Source organism: Ixodes scapularis, unplaced genomic scaffold (assembly GCF_016920785.2).
Source record: "Ixodes scapularis isolate PalLabHiFi unplaced genomic scaffold, ASM1692078v2 PGA_scaffold11__112_contigs__length_91849675, whole genome shotgun sequence".
NCBI classification, from domain to species: domain Eukaryota; kingdom Metazoa; phylum Arthropoda; class Arachnida; order Ixodida; family Ixodidae; genus Ixodes; species Ixodes scapularis.
In genome coordinates, this window is record NW_024609837.1 from 5,408,793 (window position 1) to 5,432,416 (window position 23,624).

The 23,624-nt window shown below is 41.5% G+C and overlaps 1 protein-coding gene across 1 annotated transcript in view; it reads right to left on the reverse strand.

The window, feature by feature from the left end:
* Window positions 1-7,727: 7,727 nt before the first annotated feature.
* LOC8042940 (papilin-like) overlaps window positions 7,728-23,624 on the reverse strand; it is a 28,403-nt gene continuing 12,506 nt past the window's right edge. The window contains exons 3-7 of the mRNA XM_002415892.3: window positions 22,748-22,924; window positions 21,331-21,507; window positions 12,655-12,825; window positions 11,762-11,938; window positions 7,728-7,756 (exon numbers count right to left, since the gene is read on the reverse strand). Of these exons, the coding sequence (XP_002415937.3) occupies window positions 7,728-7,756; window positions 11,762-11,938; window positions 12,655-12,825; window positions 21,331-21,507; window positions 22,748-22,924 (731 nt within the window). The remainder of the gene's footprint in view (window positions 7,757-11,761; window positions 11,939-12,654; window positions 12,826-21,330; window positions 21,508-22,747; window positions 22,925-23,624) is intronic.

Sequence of the window (23,624 nt, forward strand, 5' to 3'; positions counted from 1 at the left end):
ATAAATTACAACTAGACGCAAAAAAAACAAAATATATAATTTTCCCTCCCGTTAATAGGTGCGACAACACTAAGGTGACAATATATTTTGAAAAGGAAATTATAGAGGAGGTTACAGAACAAAAATGTCTTGGTGTGTGGTTCAATCGGGAGTTAAGTTGGAACACGCACATAAATAAACTGAGCTCTGAGCTATCCCGAGCCATCGGATGTATTTATAAAATAAGAAATCTTATACCTTTGTGGCTAAAAAAGAATATATATTACGCTTTATTTTACTCCAAACTGTGTTATTGCATTTTAGTCTGGGGCACGACATCGGCAACCAATTATAATAGGTTGATCATCTCACAAAAAAAAAAAATCTGCGACTACTTGAAAATTATAAAGGTAAGCCTCAAGATCTCCCAACTGAACCGCTGTTCAGCAAATATGGCCTACTTAAAGTGAATCACATTCATTATTTTAAATTGTTACAGATAATACACACAAAAAAACTCTTCGCAATTCCGCCAGAAAACACAGCGTATCACACTCTTAGACATAGAATCAAACGACCTCCAAAAATACGTACCAATTACGGAAAACAAACGACATGCTTCCAAGTCGCCAAAATCTTGAATAATACGGAAGATCTAATAGATTTTAACTGCAATATACTCCAATTAAAAAAAAAAGACTAAAGACACTTCTGGTGGGCAGTGACATTGTGTTCTGATATATGTGTACTGTGTACTTATTAAATCATGTCCATATTTCACTTTTGAATTGTTAAAACATGTTTCTGACCAATTTGTTTTTATCCTTTTTTGCTGAAAAAAATTATCGTGGGATATTCGATCGATCCTGTTTTTTATTGTTTCTGAGTTGTATAGAATTTTATAGGATCTTTTCTCTAATTTTTGTGTTCAAAAATCCATGTACCCCGCACTGCAGTGTTAGAACTGTAAAGGGGACAGAGACCTCGTCAGGCATCACGCCTTTAGTCTCTGTCCACCTCCCGGTCAATCCGGAAAGAAAGAAATAAAGAAAGAAAAAAAAAAGAACTATGTGGAATATCGTTTTTTACCGCGCTTTTTTGGGAATTTTTTTAGTGTTTCAGTTTGTGAACCAGATCGCCAGAGAAGAAGCAATAGACAACAGCTTTCAACCTGCGCCTGCAGTTTGTTTCTCCTGATCAATCAAAGTTGTAGACCAACTGAACTTACTTACGTCACGCCATTGCGATGGCACTGCTGTCGGTACTGCACATGCGCATACACGTCACTCCTCCTGAATTCGGTTTCTGCGGACGCGCATTGCCCACACATGGTGTGGGCAAAGTGCGCTTGTTTCGAAACACTGTGTTGGTGTATAGACAGCAGATTGCAGGGCACCCATAGCAGTGCCCCAAAATAACGCCTTTACCACACTCAACTTCTAGCGAACTTTCCATCGCTTATCACCCCGGCGAAAAATGCTGAGTCACCGATCTGTGGAGGCATGCGCAGCGTCCAATATACCGCGCAGCAGAGCAACTACGCATGCTCGGAAGGCGTTCCACAGACCAGCACACAAAGATGGAAGCGCGCAGAAAGCGACGTTTGCAAAGGCCCATAAAATAAGGTACCCAAAGGAAAATAACATATTAAACATTAATCTGTGTTGTTTCCTGATCATAACTGCAACAGCTCTGGTTTTGAAGGTGCAAATCAATTGGCAATAGCATATACCTACTTGTGGTTCGTATTTTCGATTTGACAATACATATTCAAGCGCTGCTATATTCTGTGTTCAGCTTCCCCGGTTTCAAAGCCACTACACGCCACATATTATGTTTGTCTCTCTTCTTTTTTAGGTTGTATTCTCAGCCTTTTTTTTCCAAGTTTCCTTCCCAGACTCAGGAATATAACATCATTATCAACCGACACCAGGTGGCCTCCACCTTCACAATTTTTTTTAATAATATGCAGTTTCATCAAACAAACACTAAGCTTTATTACGGAGGTGCATATAGTTACATGCTATTCCTTCCGGGTATTCTGCGCGAAATGAGAGGTTTTATGCTGTGGAACGTCCAAACCAATATTTTAACAACAGATCTTTAAATCGTTAGTAGTTTCGTGCATCTCCAGTGGTGTGCAGTCCCATTACGGATGCACTTCGCGCCATGTGCTAGAACCAAGCGGATACATCAAAGTTCCAATATTAACAAAATCCCACGTGAGCGTTCAGACAGTTCAGGACTCACACGGTCTTCACATCGCAGACCAAGGAACTCGTGGGCCATAGGCAAGAATGCTGAAAATTACCGGTCATAGAAGCTCGTTTTCGGAAAGGTCTATTGCGGCTATTGTAACAGACAGCTGCGATCACCATCATGGGCACCATCGGCCTGCGCACGGACTCTCGTGTCCCGGGGATCGAGTGTTGGCCCACTGATTGTTTTGACGGTCGGACATGGTTCAAGGTATCTCTCGCCTAAATAAATAGTTCGTCCCTTTGACGAGGTTACGACAGATGGAGTCGGCGAAGGAGATTCGCCCAACCCATAGTCACCCGTGACCAAGGGACCGATGTAATCCCGAAACGTAGTGTTTTGTTTTTGTTTTTCTTCGAACATGGGTCGAGTGTCAAATTTTTCAGTCAGTCTACAACAGCTATCCCTGACCCATGGAAACTGAACTACCTTTTGTGAATATATAAAGGGGTACTCTGGCAATTTTCCGAGCTACCCCAACTAACTTTATTTTTAGACACAGGCTTTTACCCTTTCTGTTATACCATTTAGTATCGCGAAATTCAGAATAGTTATTGTGAAATTGGAAAGTGAAAATGATGCCAAAACCGACATTCAAATACACCAGCGCTCTTTAGTGCCGTGACGTCAGGGGAAAACAGGCTTGCAGGTCGGGGATGCGGTCTAAAAGCGGACAGTGTCGAGTATTGTTTTGCTGCTGCTGCGGGGGTGCTGAATCGAGCTTTTAAAGCTCTCATTTCACACCATGAAATTGATTATAAATCTTTTGGGAACAACGTCTACAATCTAATTGTGAAATCGTGCCTTCCCCTGACACCACTTTTTCATTCTTGCCAGTGGAGACTCTCGCTTTGGAAAACACGGTGAGGACAAAAATTGTAAATTCAATATCTTCGCAATTTTCTTCTTACTTTGGCTTGATATTTTAGTCACGATTTCAGTGGTGTTTGCCGGTGTGTTTGGCAAAGTTTTTAGTCAAATCGGGGACGATGAAGAAAACGTCCGACAGCTACATTTATGTTTATGACAACTGCAATTGATAACACTGATAAATTACCAGAAACGCAATTAAAAACTTACAGTAAAGCTTTTATTTGAAATTCACTTTACAATTTTCAACAACATTTAGCGATTACAAATGTATATTATCTGATACAACTATGCCAATACATATTATTACGCAATCATGAAAAAATGAAAAACAATTATTCAATGTTATGAATTTCTTGATTTTCTCTTTATTCAAACCTGCAACTTTGTACACCAGTTTCATTTGAAAGACTATGGCAGTCATCTCGCAGTGGGCCGACTTTGATAAGCCATCTACGACGCTGCAAGTTGACTAATATACCTGTTGCAAAACGTACAGCGCCACGACGGCAGGGGATTTTGGGAACCCTCGGTACAGATCGCGCGCTTTCTCGTTGCATCTCCGCACATCCGCGTGAGCCGCGGCAGTTACCGCCAGCAGCAGCCGTCGCAGGCATCAGCCGTGCCAGCCATCCGCCGGAACGTCGTACGTCGTTGGGTTTGTACCGTATCTGCGCTGGCTGTAGTAACCGGGTCATCTTGTCTGCGTTGTGCCGTTAGATAGAATTTGACAGACCTTCAGGTCTTGCTGTGTCACCGAACCAACTTATTTTGCACCGTAACCATGGCCAGGATCGGCTAGGTTAGGTTAGGTTAGGTTAGGTCAGGTTAGGAGTGGAGGAGGGGAGAAGGTGGAGGAAAGTAGGAGGCAAGGAGGAGAGAAGGAGGCAAGGAGGAGGAGCAGAAGAGAGGGGGAGGGGAACGTACGCAGGCGGACAAGAGGCATACCCTTTCTCCGTACGCTACCCTCCTCCTCCTCAAAAGCGGCGGTCTAATTTCGCGTTACAGAGATTTGTAAATGTCTTTCATTTTTTTATGATTGGTTTAGTCGGTATTAGCAAACATCAACTTTTGGGGATGCTTAAATGGCTTCGTCGAATCGTGGCGTCGGTTCCGCTCGCACTAAAAGTGAATCGAACGGACTATCGCCAAAAGTTCACCCCTCGAATGTCAAGAAGTTTCACTACCTTTTCATGTTAAATACTTCTGATGATCTATAAGAGGGGTCTCAAACGGGCTGCCCGGGGCCCGCAAACATCCCACTGCTGCGAGCGTACATTCTCGAGTCCCACATGAGCCATAATAGTTTTACTTCGTCGATTGATTTCGGCTCGACAAGGATCTGCTCATAGAACGGGCTCATCCATTTAGCAGTTTTCTGCTTTCTTTTGGACAAAATATTGCTTCGCCTAGGTATTTGCTTCTCAGTCCTTTCTAATCTAAATCAACCGGAACGGAAATGCCGCTACCACGCTACAAGTGCAAGCTCTTTGCTCAAGAAGGCACATCGGCTGCACGAACTCTCGCTCATCGGGAACAACTGCCAAATATGAAGCAATGTGATTGGGCTTCCAGCTGCCAGACAATACCTTGAAAATACGAGCATGTTTCTGATAATGATGCTATAAAATTGTCAGGAAAGCAAAGACTGTCATATGAAGATACATTTTTATACCTGCTAAGCCTAATGAATTCTGCAACAGGGCAAGGACGGTGCGTTTGCTCTTGCTCTGTGGGAAACTGCCAGTACGTTGGTGTTTTAAATCTTGTTATAACATCAGGTTCGAAGCCGTCGTATTCGAGACTCCAGCAAAACGGACGCCATCAAGCGGGAAAACCGGGAACCAACTGGACCAGGTCGCTTCGCGTCCCTCCGCGTCTCTGGTGGCTTTCGCGGACACGTGTTGTCGGCGTGGTGGCTAACAATGTAATCTGACGAAGGTCCGAAAATTTCTTAAGTTTGCTCGAGTGTTCATTAGTGTGGTGAAGCCTCAGTAGATTGTTTCCTTCCATCAAGTGTTTGAAATCCCTTTTACTCCACAACACACGGTCACGTGCTTTTGATTTCTTGGATGGGGAGGAATCACGGAAAAACGTTTTGATTTCTTGTCTGTCTTGAATTAGGTTCCAAGTGCCGGCTATACTTGGTAACTGATGAGTGGTTTCTTTATAAGGATGTAGAACAGTGGACTGAAGACGACAGACGATGTGTTTAACTGGAGGGAACACGAATGTTGCAGTCAAGTGAATGGGAAGGTTCGATAGCTGCGTTTCTTGAGTTTGATTGTGCTCGATTACGCAGCTTCAAGTCTGAGCCACCCATGCCGGTTTCTGCGTTGGCTATTCATCTTGGCTGCGTTCCGCCGAAAAAGCCTCTGGACCACACTGAAGGAGTTGGGCTGATTTCGCAATTACTTGATTAAGGAAAACCCGCTCGCTGCATATGATTAATGAGGGAAATTATCTGCTTTCAAAAGGTGGGGGACGCGTCTCGCAAAGTTAGAAGCTGTCACGGCATTATGATCTATCACGCCTCCAATATTTACATTATACCCCCGTCGAAGCCAGCAGCAATATACGTCTACATTGCTCAGCTTCACCGGCCACAAAAAAATACTAATTTTCTCCATTCAGGAATCGAAGTAAGGTTGAATGCAGGGAAGCTCTGCGTGAATCTCCGATGAAGACTCTCTTCAGCTTGACCGCATTCGCTTCCGTGCTACCGGCTAGAACCATTTCGCTAAGTTTAAGTCGGCCGTATTCGTAAACGGGCCTCGACTCGACACTCCACCTCGACTCACTGGAGTGGAGGAAAGAAGCTCGCCTCAACTCGAAGAGCCATAGGGCTTCAGAGACACGCCTCGCGTCTCTATCTGTCAAATATACTTTTATTCAGCAGTTCACCTAATAGTGAGTGAACTAAGCTCATATTTCAACCCGAACAATATACTAATTTCGCTTTAGTGGGACATAGTACGTAATATATAACACATAACACGCTCGTCAAAATGACTTCTCAATTGCTACTAAAACCTGAATTGAAATACGAGTATCAGATGCCTAGTGGGGCGCCAACGGGTTAACATGCTCCCTGGCTCAAGAAGCGCTTGCTTAATTTTCGTCATTTTCCGGCAGCCTCCTTAACCGTCTCAGTTCAAATACCTATACAATTGGGCATTAAACAAAAGAAAATCTGTTAAATTGAATGCGCCACCCGTCCAGGCGGCCTGGCCGAGCCGACGCGACCTGGACCCAGTGTCCATGTTTGTTTGGTGGTGGCGCCCCCTATAGGCTGCTGGAGTCCAAATATGCAAATGAAAGCTGAAGATGCTAAACGGTAAGCTTACAAAAAAGCAGAAGGCACAAGTTTTCTCTAGAAATTCACAGGTGTGTCGCTGCGGCATTCGGCTGCTTTGCAACTTGAACACCCCAGCAGTTGTTTTATTATTTATTTTTTTCCCCCGAAATACATAAAGGTTGCCTTCCCCCCCCTCCCCCCCCCCCCCTCGTTCGCTCTTGACCTTTAGGGAATGGGCAATCTGGCCCCCACACTCGGATGAGTTTGAGACCGCTGATCTATACCATATCCTTGCCGTGAATGCAACAGCTACTACCATTGTGCCCCTCAATCAAAAGCGGGCTCTAACGGCTGTACTAATTTTGCGGGCGCTCGTCACTGCGTTGCAATTACTACTCGTTACTACTCGAACGTTTAATAGCTGATGTTATCAGTTTCGTTTCTAAATCGTTTAAACCGTTGAGGTCCCATAGAGCAATTTTTGAAGCTATCGGGTGCAATACTGTAGAGAAAGATTAAAAATATCATTGCGAAAGCAAGAGCGTTTAGCCTCTTTATGGAGCTTTAAAAATTTTAAATAAATCTTTCGCTCCAGTATCTTAGTTTCAAGAATTTTGCAATCGGCGCCATAAACTTTACCACTACCATCACTCTGTTCAAAGCTCATTCCTGCGCACTCCCGCACGGTCATCTCGTCGGCTTAATAACTCTTACAATTTTCAACGTATATCGGGTTCTAGTAATGCCTTTAACAAATCATTTCTCCCACTAACAATTGTGGACTGGAACAGTCTTCCAGAATCGCTCATTACAATAACTGACCCTGTGGTTTTCAAAAGCTCCATCATGTCGTATTTTTCCACACCAAGTTAAGTTTTTTTTTTTTTTTTAGCTACGTTGCATAAGTGTGCATTGTTATCTATTTTTAGCTACGTTGCATGAGTGTGCGTTAATATGCATTTCTATTTTTTTTTCATTTCTTGTATAATTTCTTGTGTTGCCCCCCCTTATGTAATGTCCTCGACAGAGGACCCTTACGGATTAATAAATGAATGAAATGAAATTCCTCGGAATAACGCTGCGTACTTGCTACAGCGGAAGCACTTGAAATGTGGTTGCCTTTGCTTATTTATTGGTGAGTACTGTCACTCCCTGAAACACTTTATTTAAATATGTGGCACCTAGTCCCATCAAACAAACACATATTCTGCATAAATCAAAAGTTTATTGGTCTGTTGCCTTACTGGAAGCTTTATCCCTACGCGATATCTTGACTGCCTGAGATTCCCTGCTTATTGGACAAGGTAATAGTTTCTTCGCCTTAATATTTCATTCCAGGTTGATGCTTTGCTGTGTAAAGAAAGAACAACAATAAGTACACGCGCTCATTATAAAATTACAATTAGAGTTATGGCGGAGGGTGCTTCACGGGCGACCATTCTAATATAACCTTGCACGCTATTTACCATGGATATTGCGCTTTGAGAAAATATTGACCTTTTTGTGTGTATTTAAATTTTGTATGACGTTGCATGCATAATTTCCAGCAGACAGCTTTCTACTGGACACCTTTCTAAATATCTAATTGTCCTAGGGCAGTGGTTCTCAAATGGGGGTTCGCGGTGCCTTTGGGGTCCGCGAAGGCATCCTAGGGTTCCGTGAAGCATTGCCTCATCAGTCAAACCCAGCACTAAAACTCGCCTTTTTTCAGATAGAGAAGAACATTTTTCAATTTTCGGGCGAATTTTATGTGTGTATGTCAATAAGAGAAGAATACTTCACACTAAGCCTAGAATTATATACATTGTAATATCGTTATTATATTTATCCTATACCTTTTCTCTCCCCTCACCATGAACGGGGTCTTCCATCATCGTCTTCGATACACAATAAGTTCGCGAAACATCGATGGTTGAGAACCACCTACCTAGGGAGTTAATTTCACGATGGCGTGCAGTGAAGTCAAAGCTACGGGGACAAGTGACTGGTTGCAAAAGCTTTAGACGCCAATAAAGCCAGGCATACAAATTTTCACTTCTTCGAGGCGCCCTTAGAAACGTTTCTAGAAACATGTGCACTTAAATGGAAGCCCTGATGAGACCTTGATAGCTACTGATATGCCTCAAATTTGGTTCATCACATCAATATATCTAATAATTTATTTATTTGTACTTTTTAGGTGCCCCTAAAGAGCCCGAGGGCCTACATAAGTGTGCAGCATTTATACATACATGCAGTGTTTCATAAAGGGCAGGCACACCAAACGCAGGCAAATTATGAAAAAAAAAATGAAACGTGATACATAAATGCAAAAGAGAAAAAGTGCATGACCTTAATGAGAACACTTTTCGCTAAAAAACATACAAGTGAACTAGTAACCTATAAAAAGTGGAGGTCACAATAGCATTTTAGAGAAGTTAAAGTTTCAATTTTGATATCAGGGGCTGAAAGTCTCCACTGGCAACACTGAAAACATGACGTCAGATGTAATATCGGGTATTATTGAGAAAGTGCAGCTTATTCCTACGGGATACGAGAAACTTGATGTTGTAAAGTGAATGCTCGTTTAGCTTACGACAGGAAAACTAAAAGAAAGAAATGCTCAAAATATTGTTTTTTAGGCTGCCTGCTCGACTCGCAAATATGCATGTGACGTCACCTCTATGTAATGCGGATAATTTTAATTTCTTTTTTGCGTAATCTTCATTTGCCTTTGCTCAATAGCTTTTATTTTAATTTAGAAATAATAAATAACACACTGAAAAGTGTAAAGCCTGGGTATATTGAAAGTGTCTTTAGATTGGGTAGCTAGAAAATCCGCCAAAGCTCCCATTCCACTGCAACGCAGGACCCCGGCTGGCATTTAAGTCAGCCAATAACGCCCCGTTTGATCGCTGTACATATGTAGAGGGCAACAAATGTAGGTGGAAATTGCAATCTCGGTGGATGTATTACACGATGCAGTTACTTTCTAAGCACGTGCAGTGTGACCCGAAAAAAAATCTCGCATTTGTTGAGTTGGGCGGGGAAGGGGGGGGGGGGGGGGGGCAACTCCCCCCCCCCCCCCTTCCTCGATTAAACAAATGCGAGATTTTTTTTTTGCAGAAGAAGACTACTCATCGCCTAACGCTCGATCTCCGCCCAATCGTAACAATAGTGGTCGGGTTTAAATGCCTACTTTTCATGCCTTTCAGTTATGTTATATCAAATTTATAAGCGATTTTTCGGTACCTTAGATATAAAAATTGTGGCCGAAGAAACCCGCGAATAGACCAATATTAATGACCTCAACTACCACTAAAGGCCCCCCTTTAGCCATGAATTGTTGTAGAATATCAGCTTAAATTATTGAATAAAATATCGATTTGTGCTGAAACCTTTGCATCTGATGATGACTGAAAGGGCTACATTCAGCTGGTTACCTAGATTATTTGTGCGGTGAAAAGAAAGCAATTATTTTAAAGGGCATATTGTACAGCGAGTCTGGCTAAAGAAAACTTCACGAGATAACCAGCAGACCTCCACATAATTCGATTACCATAACTAACCACAAACGCTGCAAAGCAGGAGCGGCCAGTTGTGAGTCTCGCTCCTGTAAACAGGTTTGTGCAGCAGAGGCGCGATTACCCTCCGTCGCATGAATATATACGTTGCTCCCTCATGCAGAAATTCCAGTTAGTCTACATTCATGGTCATCGAAATTTAGTTGGCAGAACAAGCTTTTTTCTTTCTAGGAGTAGATTACAAAATTGAGCGAGATAACTTCCAGGTTGAAGTTATCAAACTTCACTGTCTACCAACGTAACCTCTACTCCCAGTGATAGTTTAAAATACTTCGTTTTTAAAACCCTTTCCGAAGACAATTGGTGGGAAAATATTTGGATAATCTCCTCTCATGCGACTCCTGTCTACACCTACGCGTCCTTAGACTCAGGTAGCAAGGTTATTTATCTAACAAAGTAAAATTTGTCACTGTAAAAAAAATCAAAACATAGGTCAGAGAACTTGCCATTCGCATTCTGGCCGTCTAACTCCCAATTACCCAGTAACACGTCCTTGATTGTCCCCATGAAATGACCCGTGAAACATACAGGTGTTCTAGGTCCGGAACTATGCTTAGTTAGCATATCTTGGTATAATTTTGGGGAAATTCATATTACATTACTCGTATTGCTTTTCCCACGAATTAATCGCAACTTTTATGACAGCGCGCAGTTTGGTGGTGCTATCATATAGGTTTGTCACTCACGATATTTCAGTGGTGCATAGTATTACACCTATGAAATAATAATTTTGTGAATCACGGTTGGCATAATAGTCAACCCGAACAATCTTCTGTCACGTTAAAAGCTCATAACGCTAACATCTCTCGCATTTTCATGCCAGACATATTTTTCCCTGTTATTTAGTCAACACAACTCACGGGTGATGCGATGTAGTCCGCCGTATACATTTTAAAATGAGCGCATTTCCTTAGCTTCGGTACGTGCTCTATACTAATGGAAATTGTATTTGGTTGAGATAATTTAGTTTTCGACTATGATTCATGCCCAGCCGCATAGTCGGTGACGGGTTAAGAAGTCAGTGGATGCTCCGCCCCTACGGCCAGCTTTCAGCCTTGTATAAAGAATTCCCGAACAACCAGAGAGAAACCACAGCAAGGCTACGTCCACGTGTGGGAGCCAGAGCGTGTACTGGGATCTTAACCTCTCACCGACCACAGTTGGATTAAGTGCAAGTAAGCTTTGCGGCAGGATAATAATACAACTGTAGTCTCTGCTTGAAACTAAATTTCGAAGTTATTTACTCCCGCCAGAATTTAAACTTAACGTTCGTTTTCGCTGTTCAGAGAAACGAAGCTTGCAGTCAATAGCTGAGTGATGCCGTAAAGTTAAATGTACAAAGGTCCACCTACAGGAACAACGTCCTAAATATAATAAAACTTCTCACTTTTTATTGTCGCATTCGCAGCTGCGCAGGGACTGAAGAAGGGCGCTAATTATTCCATTGCCTAATTTAAATGTTTGAGTTTTTTTTTTAGAGGGACGCAAACTTTGTTGTTGTTCCTAAACACATTATTTTAGAGCTTATCGTCTAACTGTTGGAAAAATATATTTTTGTTACTCAAGAAAGGGTACCTATCTACCAGTTTATTTGCCATGCAATAATTTTGCCTACTGAAAAAGCAAATATAATTTATTTTGGGCCTTTTCCATACATTTTGTCTCATGTGAATGCCGTACACAGTTATAAGTGAAAACATATTTGAAGTTATTTCTTAAGTTATTTTTTACAGTTTCAAAGAAATGTTCCAACGCCCGATGCTATAAAAATACATTAAACGTGAGCACTTACCTATGCAAGTTTTTTTGCAGTCCTCCATTGACCAAAATAAATTTGTGTTTCCAGGAACTCCTTTACCCGATATACTTGAGCCTTGACATCTGTTAGTTTTAATATCGTAATAATATCTCGAAAAGAATCCGTAATAGTTGAAGTCAGGAGGCATTACACACGGGCTTCTTGTGTTTTCTGTCAAGAAACATATTTTAGCACCCAATTTAGTCAACACTAAAACTATATTCATGTAGAATAGTTTTATATTTGCGAGCAGAAAACAAAATCAGCATGAGAACCATCCCTCTAGTTGTAACAATTTTGCTTGAACATCTGTATTCCCTGTCGCAAATCTTTTTCCCTCTTTCTTGCATTTGCCTTCATCTAACGCATAGCAAGAGGCTTTAGGCAAACTAAATAAAAAGAAATACAATACCGTAAACTAATTTCATCTTCAGGATATACATGTGAGTTATAATAGTACGACATGATTGTTAATACACTTCTTTATTTTTAGAGTTAAACAGCTGCCAGTGGCAAACTTCAATAAGGGTTGCTTGCGCTTGCTGTAAAATATAAAGCAAATAGAACAATGTCAGCGTGATAACAGATTGGGGAAAATAGCTAAAAGCAAGACGTACAAAAGCACACAATATTAAACACATATGTTGCAACGAAAGTCTGCTTTTGAAACTTATACAGATATTATAAATTCCGGCATACTTAATATTTAGTGCGGAATCCTTAAAGCTCTCTGTGGACTATTGTTAAAAAGGCCACATTTTTAAGAATGTAACTTTATATGTGCCTGCTTTGAAAGATCTTTATAAATACGTCAATAAGTAGCAATTTGCGTTTAAAGCTTTACAATGTAATATACCACAATATTTACAGAGTAACCGTCTACTTACGGGCACAAGTTTTCCAACACATTTCAGCGGAAGGAAAGCTATTTCCGCCATCGTCACAGCCTTGAAACTCCTCACACATTTGCTGAATTGCATTGTAGCCGTACCTTGTACTGACAGTAGCGCAAATACTCATGTTTTGTATTGGCATCCCGCATTTGTTCCTTACAAATCCTAAAAAAAAATTGAACACATATATACTAAAGCTTTTACACTGCCTGCTTTAATAATAATAATTTTAATAATAATAAGAAGAGAAGATTATTAATATTAATCTTTATTTAAAGTGCACAAAAATAACCGCATCGGGATTTAGATTTTTTTTTTTTATGAAAACACTAAGAAACCACAACATGCATGATCCACTCAAGACACGCTAATACAAAAATAGTAAAATGCATTAAAACAAAACTTATCACGTAAAAAGCGAATTGCTCAAAAGACGGCGGAACTCAGAGGTCGATGTACAGATGTCATGATGCAGAGTGGCGACACTGTTATAAGCTAGGCGACTATTCAAAACTCTTAAAAATCCACAAAGCAAAGAAACAAGGCAAGAATTTGTAACAGCGGAAGTATCAACACTTTTAAAATTCTGAATGATTACCGAGTTCTTCCAAAGCGAGGGAAGGACACATGAAATAAGCTATAGGTTTAACATGTCCTTCAAAATAGAAATGAATAACTCAAATGATAATTTAATTATAGAGCTCGGTATTTCGTCATCATCACTCGAAATTATTTTCAGTTTCAGTTTTCGTATCGCACCAGCTTCTTTGGCAAAATCCGCAAAAACAGGGCACATAAAGTCATGACATCTAACTAAATTAATGTCTTTTCGAAAGGGCTGAAGGCGATCAGAAAAAATTCTGCTAAACTTTTCCATGGAAATGTGTGCAACTTCATCAGGCGATATACTATAATGAGTGTCAGTCATCGTATCATGCAAGCAAAACACTTCTCTGGGCACACGGCTATACAGCTGCACAAAATGTCAAGAAATATTTTGTCGACAATTCTGGCTACATTTTTCTACACTGTGGAGATGTACGCATTTATGGCTTTTTAAAAATTTATTTTCTGATCCACAATAAACACTAAATTCTGCATACCTAAAAGGTAAACGAGCTTAATTTTTAAATCGCTAAATATATGTCTTTATTCTTTTTCTTTTTCTTTTTTTACGCAGGTAGAGCTGGAGATTCTTTGATAACCAGTTAGGTTAGATAAACAAAATACATAAAATGTCTAAAGAAAAATTTCGATCGCACTGGGCAACTGGGGTGAGTTTCTCGTTTGCTTTATCAACATTATAAGACCACAAATTATATCAAACAGGAAAAAAAAAACCCTTCAAATCGAGACAGGACACATCAAGCTGAGATTTATTGTCCACTCATTAAATATAAGCCCTAAAACGAAATACGTCTAGTTGTGTTCGGAACGCCAACTCTGGTCCTTATTTGACCTTCCGCGTTTGACGTCCAACTTCTCAGGCTTTCTGAGTACAACTGATTCATCTCTGAATTTACGAGACACTTTAATGGACTGAATGGTATGTGATAGTACAGCATGTTTATTAAAAAAAACACGAAACAAATAGAGAAAAAAATTCGACAGGGATCGAATACACTGTTGGGTGTGGGACTAGTGATCCAAAACTATCGATAACTTTACCATCGATACTATGGATAGTTTTTCCAAAACTATCGATAATGTCGAAGAACTATCGATCGTCGACTATCGATAGTACTATCGATAGTTTTTTTTACTATCGATAGTCAGATTTCTGCCAACTATCAATACTATCGGTAATACTGTCGACAGTTGTGCACCACTAGAGCGAACACAGTTGCCTCCATCTCAGCCCTTGCCTCAATTTCTCCTCGCATCACCCAAACTCCCGCCTTCGTCATGACTGAAAGCTGAACCAAAGTTGGGATGGTATGTGCTTGGGCTAGTTGGTGACCCATTTGAATAAATCAAGCGAGAATAATAAGATGGAGCGACGCAAACTACTAGTGTCGCAAAACTATCGATAGTAAAGCATGACAGTACTATCGAGAGGTTTACTATAGTCGACTATCGATAGCTTCCCGATAGTCGATTAACGATAATTTTCCGATAGTCGACTATCGATAGTACTATCCATAGCTTTTCGATAATCGACTATGGATAGTACTGACGATAGTTTTTCTACTGTCGATAGTGAGATTTCTATAGTACTATAGTACTATAACATGCATCAAAGTTCTTTCTGCTGATTCGGTGCGACGCGCGGGAAGCAGAGCGCTCATTCTGCACACACATGACGTGGCGCCACGTACCTCCTCCCCATTGGCTGCGTCGTCACGTGGCCAATGGCGTACGCTCTAGGCCGCACCTTTAGTTAGCCACAGGGATACGAACGTGACATGTCACATGACGCACGGACTAGGCACACCTTTTGTCAGCCTGAACAGTGGAGCCGCCCTGGCGTCGGGGAAGTTTGCTCGTCTCGCACCCCTTAGGCCCCCGCCTCGTTCGGCCAACGTTCTCAGTGGTTCCATTTGAGGAGTGGTTCTTGGCAGGTCGGTGTATTTAGCAAAGAAGTCGCTAATGTCGTTTTTTTATAATAATAATAATAATAATAATAATAATAATAATAATAATCTTTACTTAAAGTGCGCAAAAATAACCAAAATTGTATTTGTATGTGTGCCCTTCTATGGAAACACTAAGAAACCACAATATGCATGATCCGCTCAATACACCCTGATACAAAAATTGTACGAAGCATAAAAATAAAAAAATTTTGTCGTAAAGCGCGAATTGCTCGAAAGGTGGCGGAACTCAGAGATCGATGCACAGATGTAAAGACACCGAGTGGCGACACCGTTATAAGCTAGGCGACAGGTTGTAAATGTTAGAAAACCCACAAAGCAAAGAAACAAGACAATAATTTGTAACAGCGAAAGCATCGCTACATTTTAAAAATCGGAATGACTACCGAATTATTCCGAAGCGAGGGAAAGACACGTAAACTCATGTAAAAGTTGAAAATGTGTTTAAGGATAGGAATGAGTAGCTCAAATGATAATTTAATAATAAATCTCGGTATGTCGCCAACACCACTCGAAATTTTCGGTTCTTTTTTTGTATGGCATCAGCTATTTCGGAAAAATCCACACAAACTGAGCGCACAAAGTGATAACAGCTGACGAAAAGGCAAACAGCGGAGAGTAAACGGGGACAAAAGCTGTTTGACTTTGCGCAGTTTGCCCTTTCGTCAGTATGAACCAGCTAACCCACATCGCCACACTTTATCATAACAGCTAACTAAATTAACGTCATTTGGAAATGATTGAAGGCCATCACGCGTCAAATAGATAAGGCTGCTAAATACTTCTACGACAAGGCAGCAACCACTCCATGGATCTGCGGCTACACTGCCGTTTTATGACTTTGCCGGGGTTTTATCTAGCTTGTAAATGAAGTTAAACGGAAGGTTTATACGGCGCACACGGTGCCACATTCATAGAGCGTGGGCGAATATTTTATAGTGGTTTACTCATTCCAACAAAAATTAGTAACGTCGCCGACGCATATTATTTTCCGGCAATTTTACTAAATTATCTGATCGCCACAAGTTACCTGCCTCTATATATTTTATAATTTACTCACAAAGACCTCAGGAGGGCAACGAAAATGCACTTTGATTTATCCCACAGGATCTCTCGTCTCTCGCAAACGAGAGACGCAGACGAGAGACGCAGACAAGAGACTTCTAAAAGGCAAATCCGGCACCATTCACCTATACGTAAAGGATCAAGCAGGAGAGGGCTTCTGAAACGTATGGAGCGCTTCACGCGTGCCTTGAAAGTTGCAACAAATACAAAACGGCGGCACGCCTTTAAGTATTGCCTCCGATTGAATACCTTTTATTTTAGTGCACCGAGACAAAAATCCAGTTGCATAGGCTCAAGTGTAATTTCTGGTAAGCCTGTCAAGTCTAAACATACGCAGCGTGAGGCCGCACGGCAGAAATCCACAAGGTGATGCTGGGCCACCATAACATGTAACTAAGGTAACCCTCCACGCTAGAACACGTAGAGACGGTAGGTAGAGTAGTAGGCGCTCAGGACGCGACAGTTGAACCGTCCTGACTTGCCCCCGCTTCCCAGGTGTACGCTCTATTTTATTCAAGCTTCTTTGCATCCAATTTGACACAACACGCAAGAAAGATGGCTCAACTGGCAATGAAACCAATATGTCAAAGCCATTTGTTTTCGCATAGTTATATTCCATGTGAAATTTTGGTCCTCTTTGTGTTTTTCAAAACCCAAATTCTTTACCACGAACACTGAAAGGTGGCCAAATATACGCCTAGATAAACCTTAGTTGAGCGCGTTGGTGATAAAGTAAACCACAAGAATGTATTAAACATAAAGGAGGGAAAAAATAACATATTTTGACTTACAATGTACAGACTTTAATTCTTACGAGCACCGAGCAGTGGAATTCTCGAGAATCCCGCTGCTCGGTGCTTGTCGGCATTAAACTCTATAGGTTTTAAGTCGAAACATGTGTTGTATTGTCCCCCTACTGAAAAAAAAGCATTTGGCGTCTATATGAAAGTAAACAGGTTCATACCAGCAACAGTTTAGCCAAACCGGTCACCAGTTTGTCAAAGGGGTCGCCCGTATGGCTCAAAAGGGGACCTGTTTGCTCAAATAGGAGTGACCAATTTGGGCAAACAGGTCACTCCTATGGCAAACGGGTCACTCGTCTGGGCAAATGGGCCACTCTTTTGGGCAAGGTTGTCGCACGTTTGCTCAAACCGGCGACCATGTTGCAAGGACGGGTGACCGGTGACCGGCAAACTGTACCGGTTTAATCAAACGGCTCTCCGGAGCCCGTTGTATACTGAACGTACCGATCGGGCGGCATGCGCACGCCTATTTCAGCCGTGGCAGCCTGTTTTCGGAAAGCCGGAAGCGCCGGATCATCGATCTATAATCGTCCGCGTAATGCAAGTAATTACATTTATATTTTTATTTCGCTGATGTTCACTTATATTGCAACTACAATAAGCATTTTTTTTTCTACGTAAACTTGCGACTTGGCGAGCTGATATTTTTGACAGAGCTTTATAACTTTGGTTCCTTCTTGAGTCAATTTACTTATTCAGCTCGAATCTCCCTCGCAGAAGACGCGACCGCGTGAAAGAATATACTTCTAGACTCCGTTTCACCTCAATTCAAGTCGCAGCGAAGGTAGTGCGCGAATACGTGGCTGCAAGAAACATCGAGCATTGCGAGAGCACCCAGCACGAGCTCGCGCTGGGTGCTTTTTTCGCACGGGCGCAAGCCGAGCTTCTGGCCGGCGCCATTACCAGCTTCTGAGCGTGCTGAAATGCGCGCGCGCGATTCGCCGACTTTCGCCACGACGCAAACGCGTTGTGGTGGAATACTTGAGGAGAGTGTGAGGGGATGTCCCGGTGTCCTGCCCCTTGACCTCGCCCCCTCCCTCCTCTTTGGTCAGCTCTGTCACGTGACCCGAGGGAGAGGAGGGCATGGTACACGCTGATAAGCATAGCGTCCTAGATCCGGAAACGCCCGCGATGGCCGCCGCTTTTTTTTTAGTCTGCTTGACTTGTCCGTTGCAGTTCGAACTTCGTTCGTCCTACCTGCTTCAATCTGCCGCCTATCCCTGCGGTTTTATTAGGATGTCTCTCGACAACGTATTGGATGTACAACAAAGCTATGAGTGTTCGAGAAGTCCTACGCGTATATCGGCAACAAGCGATTCTTCAAAGAAGTCAGAAATTCTTGCGGTTTGGTTGGGTTCGGCAGATTACAGCTTGTACGCCGCATCGTGTTGAAACTTCAACAAGCGTTCTCGTGTTTGTGTGGTTGTCCTACTTTGACCGTGTCGACATATATCTTGGATTACATCTTTCGAGCCCGCTATTATTATGGTAAGTGCACTGCAGCCTACTTGTTGGCAACGACTGACCGTCCTTCTATGCGTACTCTTCCAGATTATCTATAAAATTTTGCAGCGTCTATTCTCGCGGCAGCCGGGAGAATAATTTCCCCGAAAGCCTTCCATTATAGTCTAGAATCACCTCGGTTCTTGTTAGCTTTCCAATCTTCTCAATTGTATAAAAGCTTAAAGTGCCTCTTATATTTTACAGATCGCTTGAACGTTTGTACTGGTCTACGGAATAAGTTGTAATAAGCTTCTAGGAGAATTGAAAACAAAATTTTGTGTCTGTTTTCCTGCCCATTTGCAAGCACCTGCGCGAGCACACTTTTTCTACGTGTTTCCCACCCTGTTATAAATAGGCTTATGATGCTCGGGACGTCTTAAGTAAGTTTAAGGTAACCAACCTTCCAGACGAGACCCATTTGGGGCTAGCGAATAATTTGCCTCTCCGAATGGCGCGTTCAAATGTGTGGTCACGTGCCCGTACCGAACGGGCGTCCGTATCAAACGAGCATCGTTTCAAACGGTTACCGTTTCAAACCGGTACCTGTATCCCGTATTCACGTTTGATCCAACCGGATCGCCAAGTTTGCCACCATTTTGATTCAAACAGGTCGACCAGTTTGCCGCTTGTTTAAATTTCAAATATTTTTTTTTTCAGTAGGGCCTTTATTTTTTTATTCTTGCTTGTAGTTGAATACGCATAGAGTTGATCCTTTAACCGCGGGAACTTTTTCCCGACTTACTACAAAACCGTTGTGAGGGAAATGAACGCTGCGGAAGCTCCCTTGAGAGCTCGTTATGGGGAGCTACAAGGTACAGGTCCGGAACCGGACGGCAGCGGAGTCTGTGACGACCTCCTTTTTCACGTGCGGGCGTTTTCCACTTTCTTTTATCTCGCCAAATCTAGTTAAATGCACGGATGGCTAAACAAAGTGCTAGAGGCAAGCACAATGATGTCACCCAGAAATCAGCGAGTGAAAAGGTCTATCTGTCTTCTTATATATCCAATTATCTTGCTAGATTCTATGCGGTGAAAAATTTAAAATGCTGTTTCCAGTTTCACGTCGGCACCAGAGGCTTAGCGCACGCCTCACGTGAGTTGACGTCATCAGAATAGCCGAGCTTAATGACGTCCTCAGATTTACAAATCGGCTTTCAAAGCTTTTCAGTTTGAATAATTGACAAAAACCCGCAGATAGACGAAAGGAATGTGAAGATTACAAATGTAATCATGTCCAACTTTACAGAATTACCTTGATCTTTCAGGAAGACAGCTATTGGTCTAAAATGAAATTAGTGTTAATACGAGTTCTTCCACAGTATTTTTTACCAGAGAGGGGTGTTTGACGGGAGGAAGTACATCTATATTTGATTTGGTTCTTATTTTATTTATATTTTATCTACACCCCTGACAGCTTTGGTATCAAAGGGAGTTAACAACAGTCTCGTCGCATTGCTTCGAGCATGGCAGAGGTGGCAACATACGCGGCTGACACGTGGAGAAACCGGGCTCGAATTCTTCTTGGCCCAGACCTTTCTTTTATAATACTACGGTGCCTCGAACGCGTATCCGACCGGTGTGTTTACCGCCTCCAGAAAAGTGGTCCCTCGATTCCCGCCTGATGACGTCATAGAAGCGTCATGCTGTCGCCGGTCGCGACCCTGGTGGTGTCTCAGCAGCTGTGGTGTATGTGGCAGATGCCTGTACAACTGCAGGTCGCTCTTCACTTCGACACTCCACGGAAGCTACAGCAGCAGGAAGTTGGGACGCTTGGGACGCCGTGCCGACAGCGACACTGGCGTCCGCTCGAGCTTTTCGCCAGCATTTCTATGACCAGCCGCCAGGATCGCGACAAGCTACAACATGACACTCAGGCTTCTGTGATGTCATTTGTTGCAACTTTGGGACCAATTTTGACGTATTCGTGGGATAGGACGCTAAACACACCAGTCGAAGACGCGCTCCAGGCACCATAATAATTCTATACTCTTCTGGAAATTTCAGGCCCGTTCTCGGCTGATATTTAGTGTCCTGGTCTGGAACTTTCCTGATGTGACCGCTTGTATGAAGGCCCTGGCCTTTCTAGGAATGTCACTCTTCCAACGCACTATGCGTTGTACCTTTCTGTTTTAGTTTGTAAACACAAGTTCGTCTCAGTGAACATGTATTTTAAGTTTTTAGCTTGATCTACCCTTTTCTACCTGTCACATTATTTGTTCAAGAAAAAACTAAATAGTTATATTTTTTTTAAATTTCAAAACAATATTTGTGCACAATGTTCCAATGCCATTTTTCCCGGTCAGACTATCGTGAAAAATATGCAGTGGATGAAAACTAAAATTTACTTTACGGTCTTGCCAGATTATTGATACAAATGGTAAATGTTATCTAAGCTGTTATCTCAAGATAAAAAAAAATATGAGCATGAGGAATTAAACTATTTGTTGTGTTTTAACTATTTATTTATACTGTGTCAAAACAAATAGTGTATATAATAATTTTATCAACTGTCTCCAATGTTAAAGACAATTCAATTGGGGCTCAAAAAAAATGTAGTTCAATTTTTTTACTTGTTAAAGAAGTAAGCATTCCTATATCTTTTGTTTTTGATTAGAATATGAATAGGTAAAAATCTGCGCGTTTTCAAATTTTAATAAGCCATATTTTTCTATCCATAATGGTGCAAATACCTAAAATTTACTTACTCCCACACCGCTGGTTGCATCCGTAAAACGAACCAAATGTATTGCCCTCCCGATTCGGACATTCGAGAAATTCCAAAGGCCGGCAAGTATGCGTCCTCTGATCAAACCGATACCATTCATCATCGTTTCTCTTGCATATTCTTGTTGGTGGCATTGAGCAATCACCGAGGTCAGGAACTTTGAATAAATAAAATGGCATAAATTAGTGTCAGCACACAGCACTTCGTGAAAAACTCTAATATAGATTAAGAAGGGCAATCTGCAGATAAACTATAAAGAACAGAACCTTTCACTAACCATGTATGATTAAAAGAAAAGCATGAACGATGGCGGAATGTCGTGAGCATTCCAGAATAAAATGTATTAAAAAGCTTAAAAAAATGCCCCCCCCCCCCCACCTTAGGCTATTCCTAAACAAATATATTCTATAAATATCGCGTTATTCCCAATCTTTTTTTAAGAACGCTAGAAGCGATATTTTTGCTCGTCAATCGTTTTTTTCTAGTTTTTGAAGTGCAGTTTTCTTGATTGCAGAAATCAATCTCCCACATATGATTTTTTTAGTCTAAACTGACCGAAGTTTAGTGTAACTGAAATAAACCACAGCCATATTTAAATAACTTCCACAATTGTAAACATTTCACGTTAAAATTCGACATGTATTGGTAAACATACTTTACGCAAAAACTATAATGATGACATTGCGAAAGCCCGAAGTTTAAACTTTGAATACACTGTTAATATTGAATTTTGCAAACCGCACTTGAAGCGTAGACACAGGCGAAAACGACTCTGAATACAAGCGATGTAAAAACAAAATAAGCGTAAAATTGTTTTCCTATATTTGATTCCTCCAGAAAATTGCACAAAATTGGTAGAAATCGTTTCTTAAATAAATCACAATAGGAAAACATTGAAGAAATAAAAACAAACGTTTCTGGGATTGAACAATTCATGCCTGTTAAAGAATTCATTTTAAAAAAATGAGGAAACATTAACAAATCTCCCGCCTAGATTTGTATCATTAAGAAGTAAATTTATTTTTATTGCCTTGAACGTGTTTGCATTGTTTATGTTATGCCACCCTGTTTTATTTCCAGCACTGTACACGCCTGCCAGCATCCCACCTTGGGATTGTAGCATTAATAAATAAATAAGTAAAAATAATAGTAATTGCTCTGCATCCGCTACACATAATATTCATGATTAATACAAAGAGAGCTATAACAAAAAAAAAACTTCTATTGCTGAGCTTTTGATCAGCATAATAAAGAAAAGCAACGTGCCAACATTTATGTCGCCTAAAGTGTGCGATTAAATTTAGCTGGGATTTCATAGCACTGTCCCTAACGAAACGCTGGTAACAATCAAGATGACTAAATAAAAGCGAATCAAGAGTTTAAAACCAGTAACTTACTTTCACACTTCTTTAGGCAATCTTGATTTGAACGAAACACGTTTTTCCCTTCTGTTTCACCTCCGCTCCATTGAAACTGGACGCATTGTGAGAGGTCAGAATTATAAGTCCACATGGACTTCGAGCCTTGGCGGATGCCGTTATCAAGTTTTTCGAAACAGAAGCTGGGTACGTCAGCTTGAATTGAAACGTACAAAAATAGGCAATTAACCATAGAACTTAACTTTTCCGCAAAGTTTTAGTATCAAAATTGTATCTAAACCGTTGAAAGCACAGGCATCACATGCTAAAACAGATGTCAGACTGGTGCCCGGCCATAACTATCAAATATCATCAGGTGTTGGCCAATTATTAGTTTTCTTTCCAAACAAAACTCAAATGAAGAGAATCCGTCCCTCTGTAGCGCATAAGTTTTTGGTGAAAGAACGAAGGGTAGCCATTACGTGTTAACTGAACCTTCCAGATAAAACTTCTGCAATGCTGACATTTCTAGTTCATCTATCAGAGGGCAGTACGGGGCGCAGCTTTAAACATGGGCGCTGCTTTAGCGCTTGACAGGTCATCATCCTTTAACCCAACGCTAATGCATCAAGCGCTCGTGTCCGATTTGTGCCCCCTGTTGGCCTATACTGTAGGTGACTTAGTAAATACAGCACTATGGCTTTGTCATGTTGTTATTACCCAAATTGATCCCGAATGCAGCCGGCTCCTGCCTATTATAAGGACGAAGAGAAAGTGTAGATGAAAAAATGTGTTTGGTTTTATGCTGAAGCCACATGTAGCAAGCGTCGGAGCACGCGCGTGTTTATTGCACTCTGAAACTCTTGGAGCGACTACTTTCCCGCAAATCACATTGGAGAGCTATACTCGGTGACAA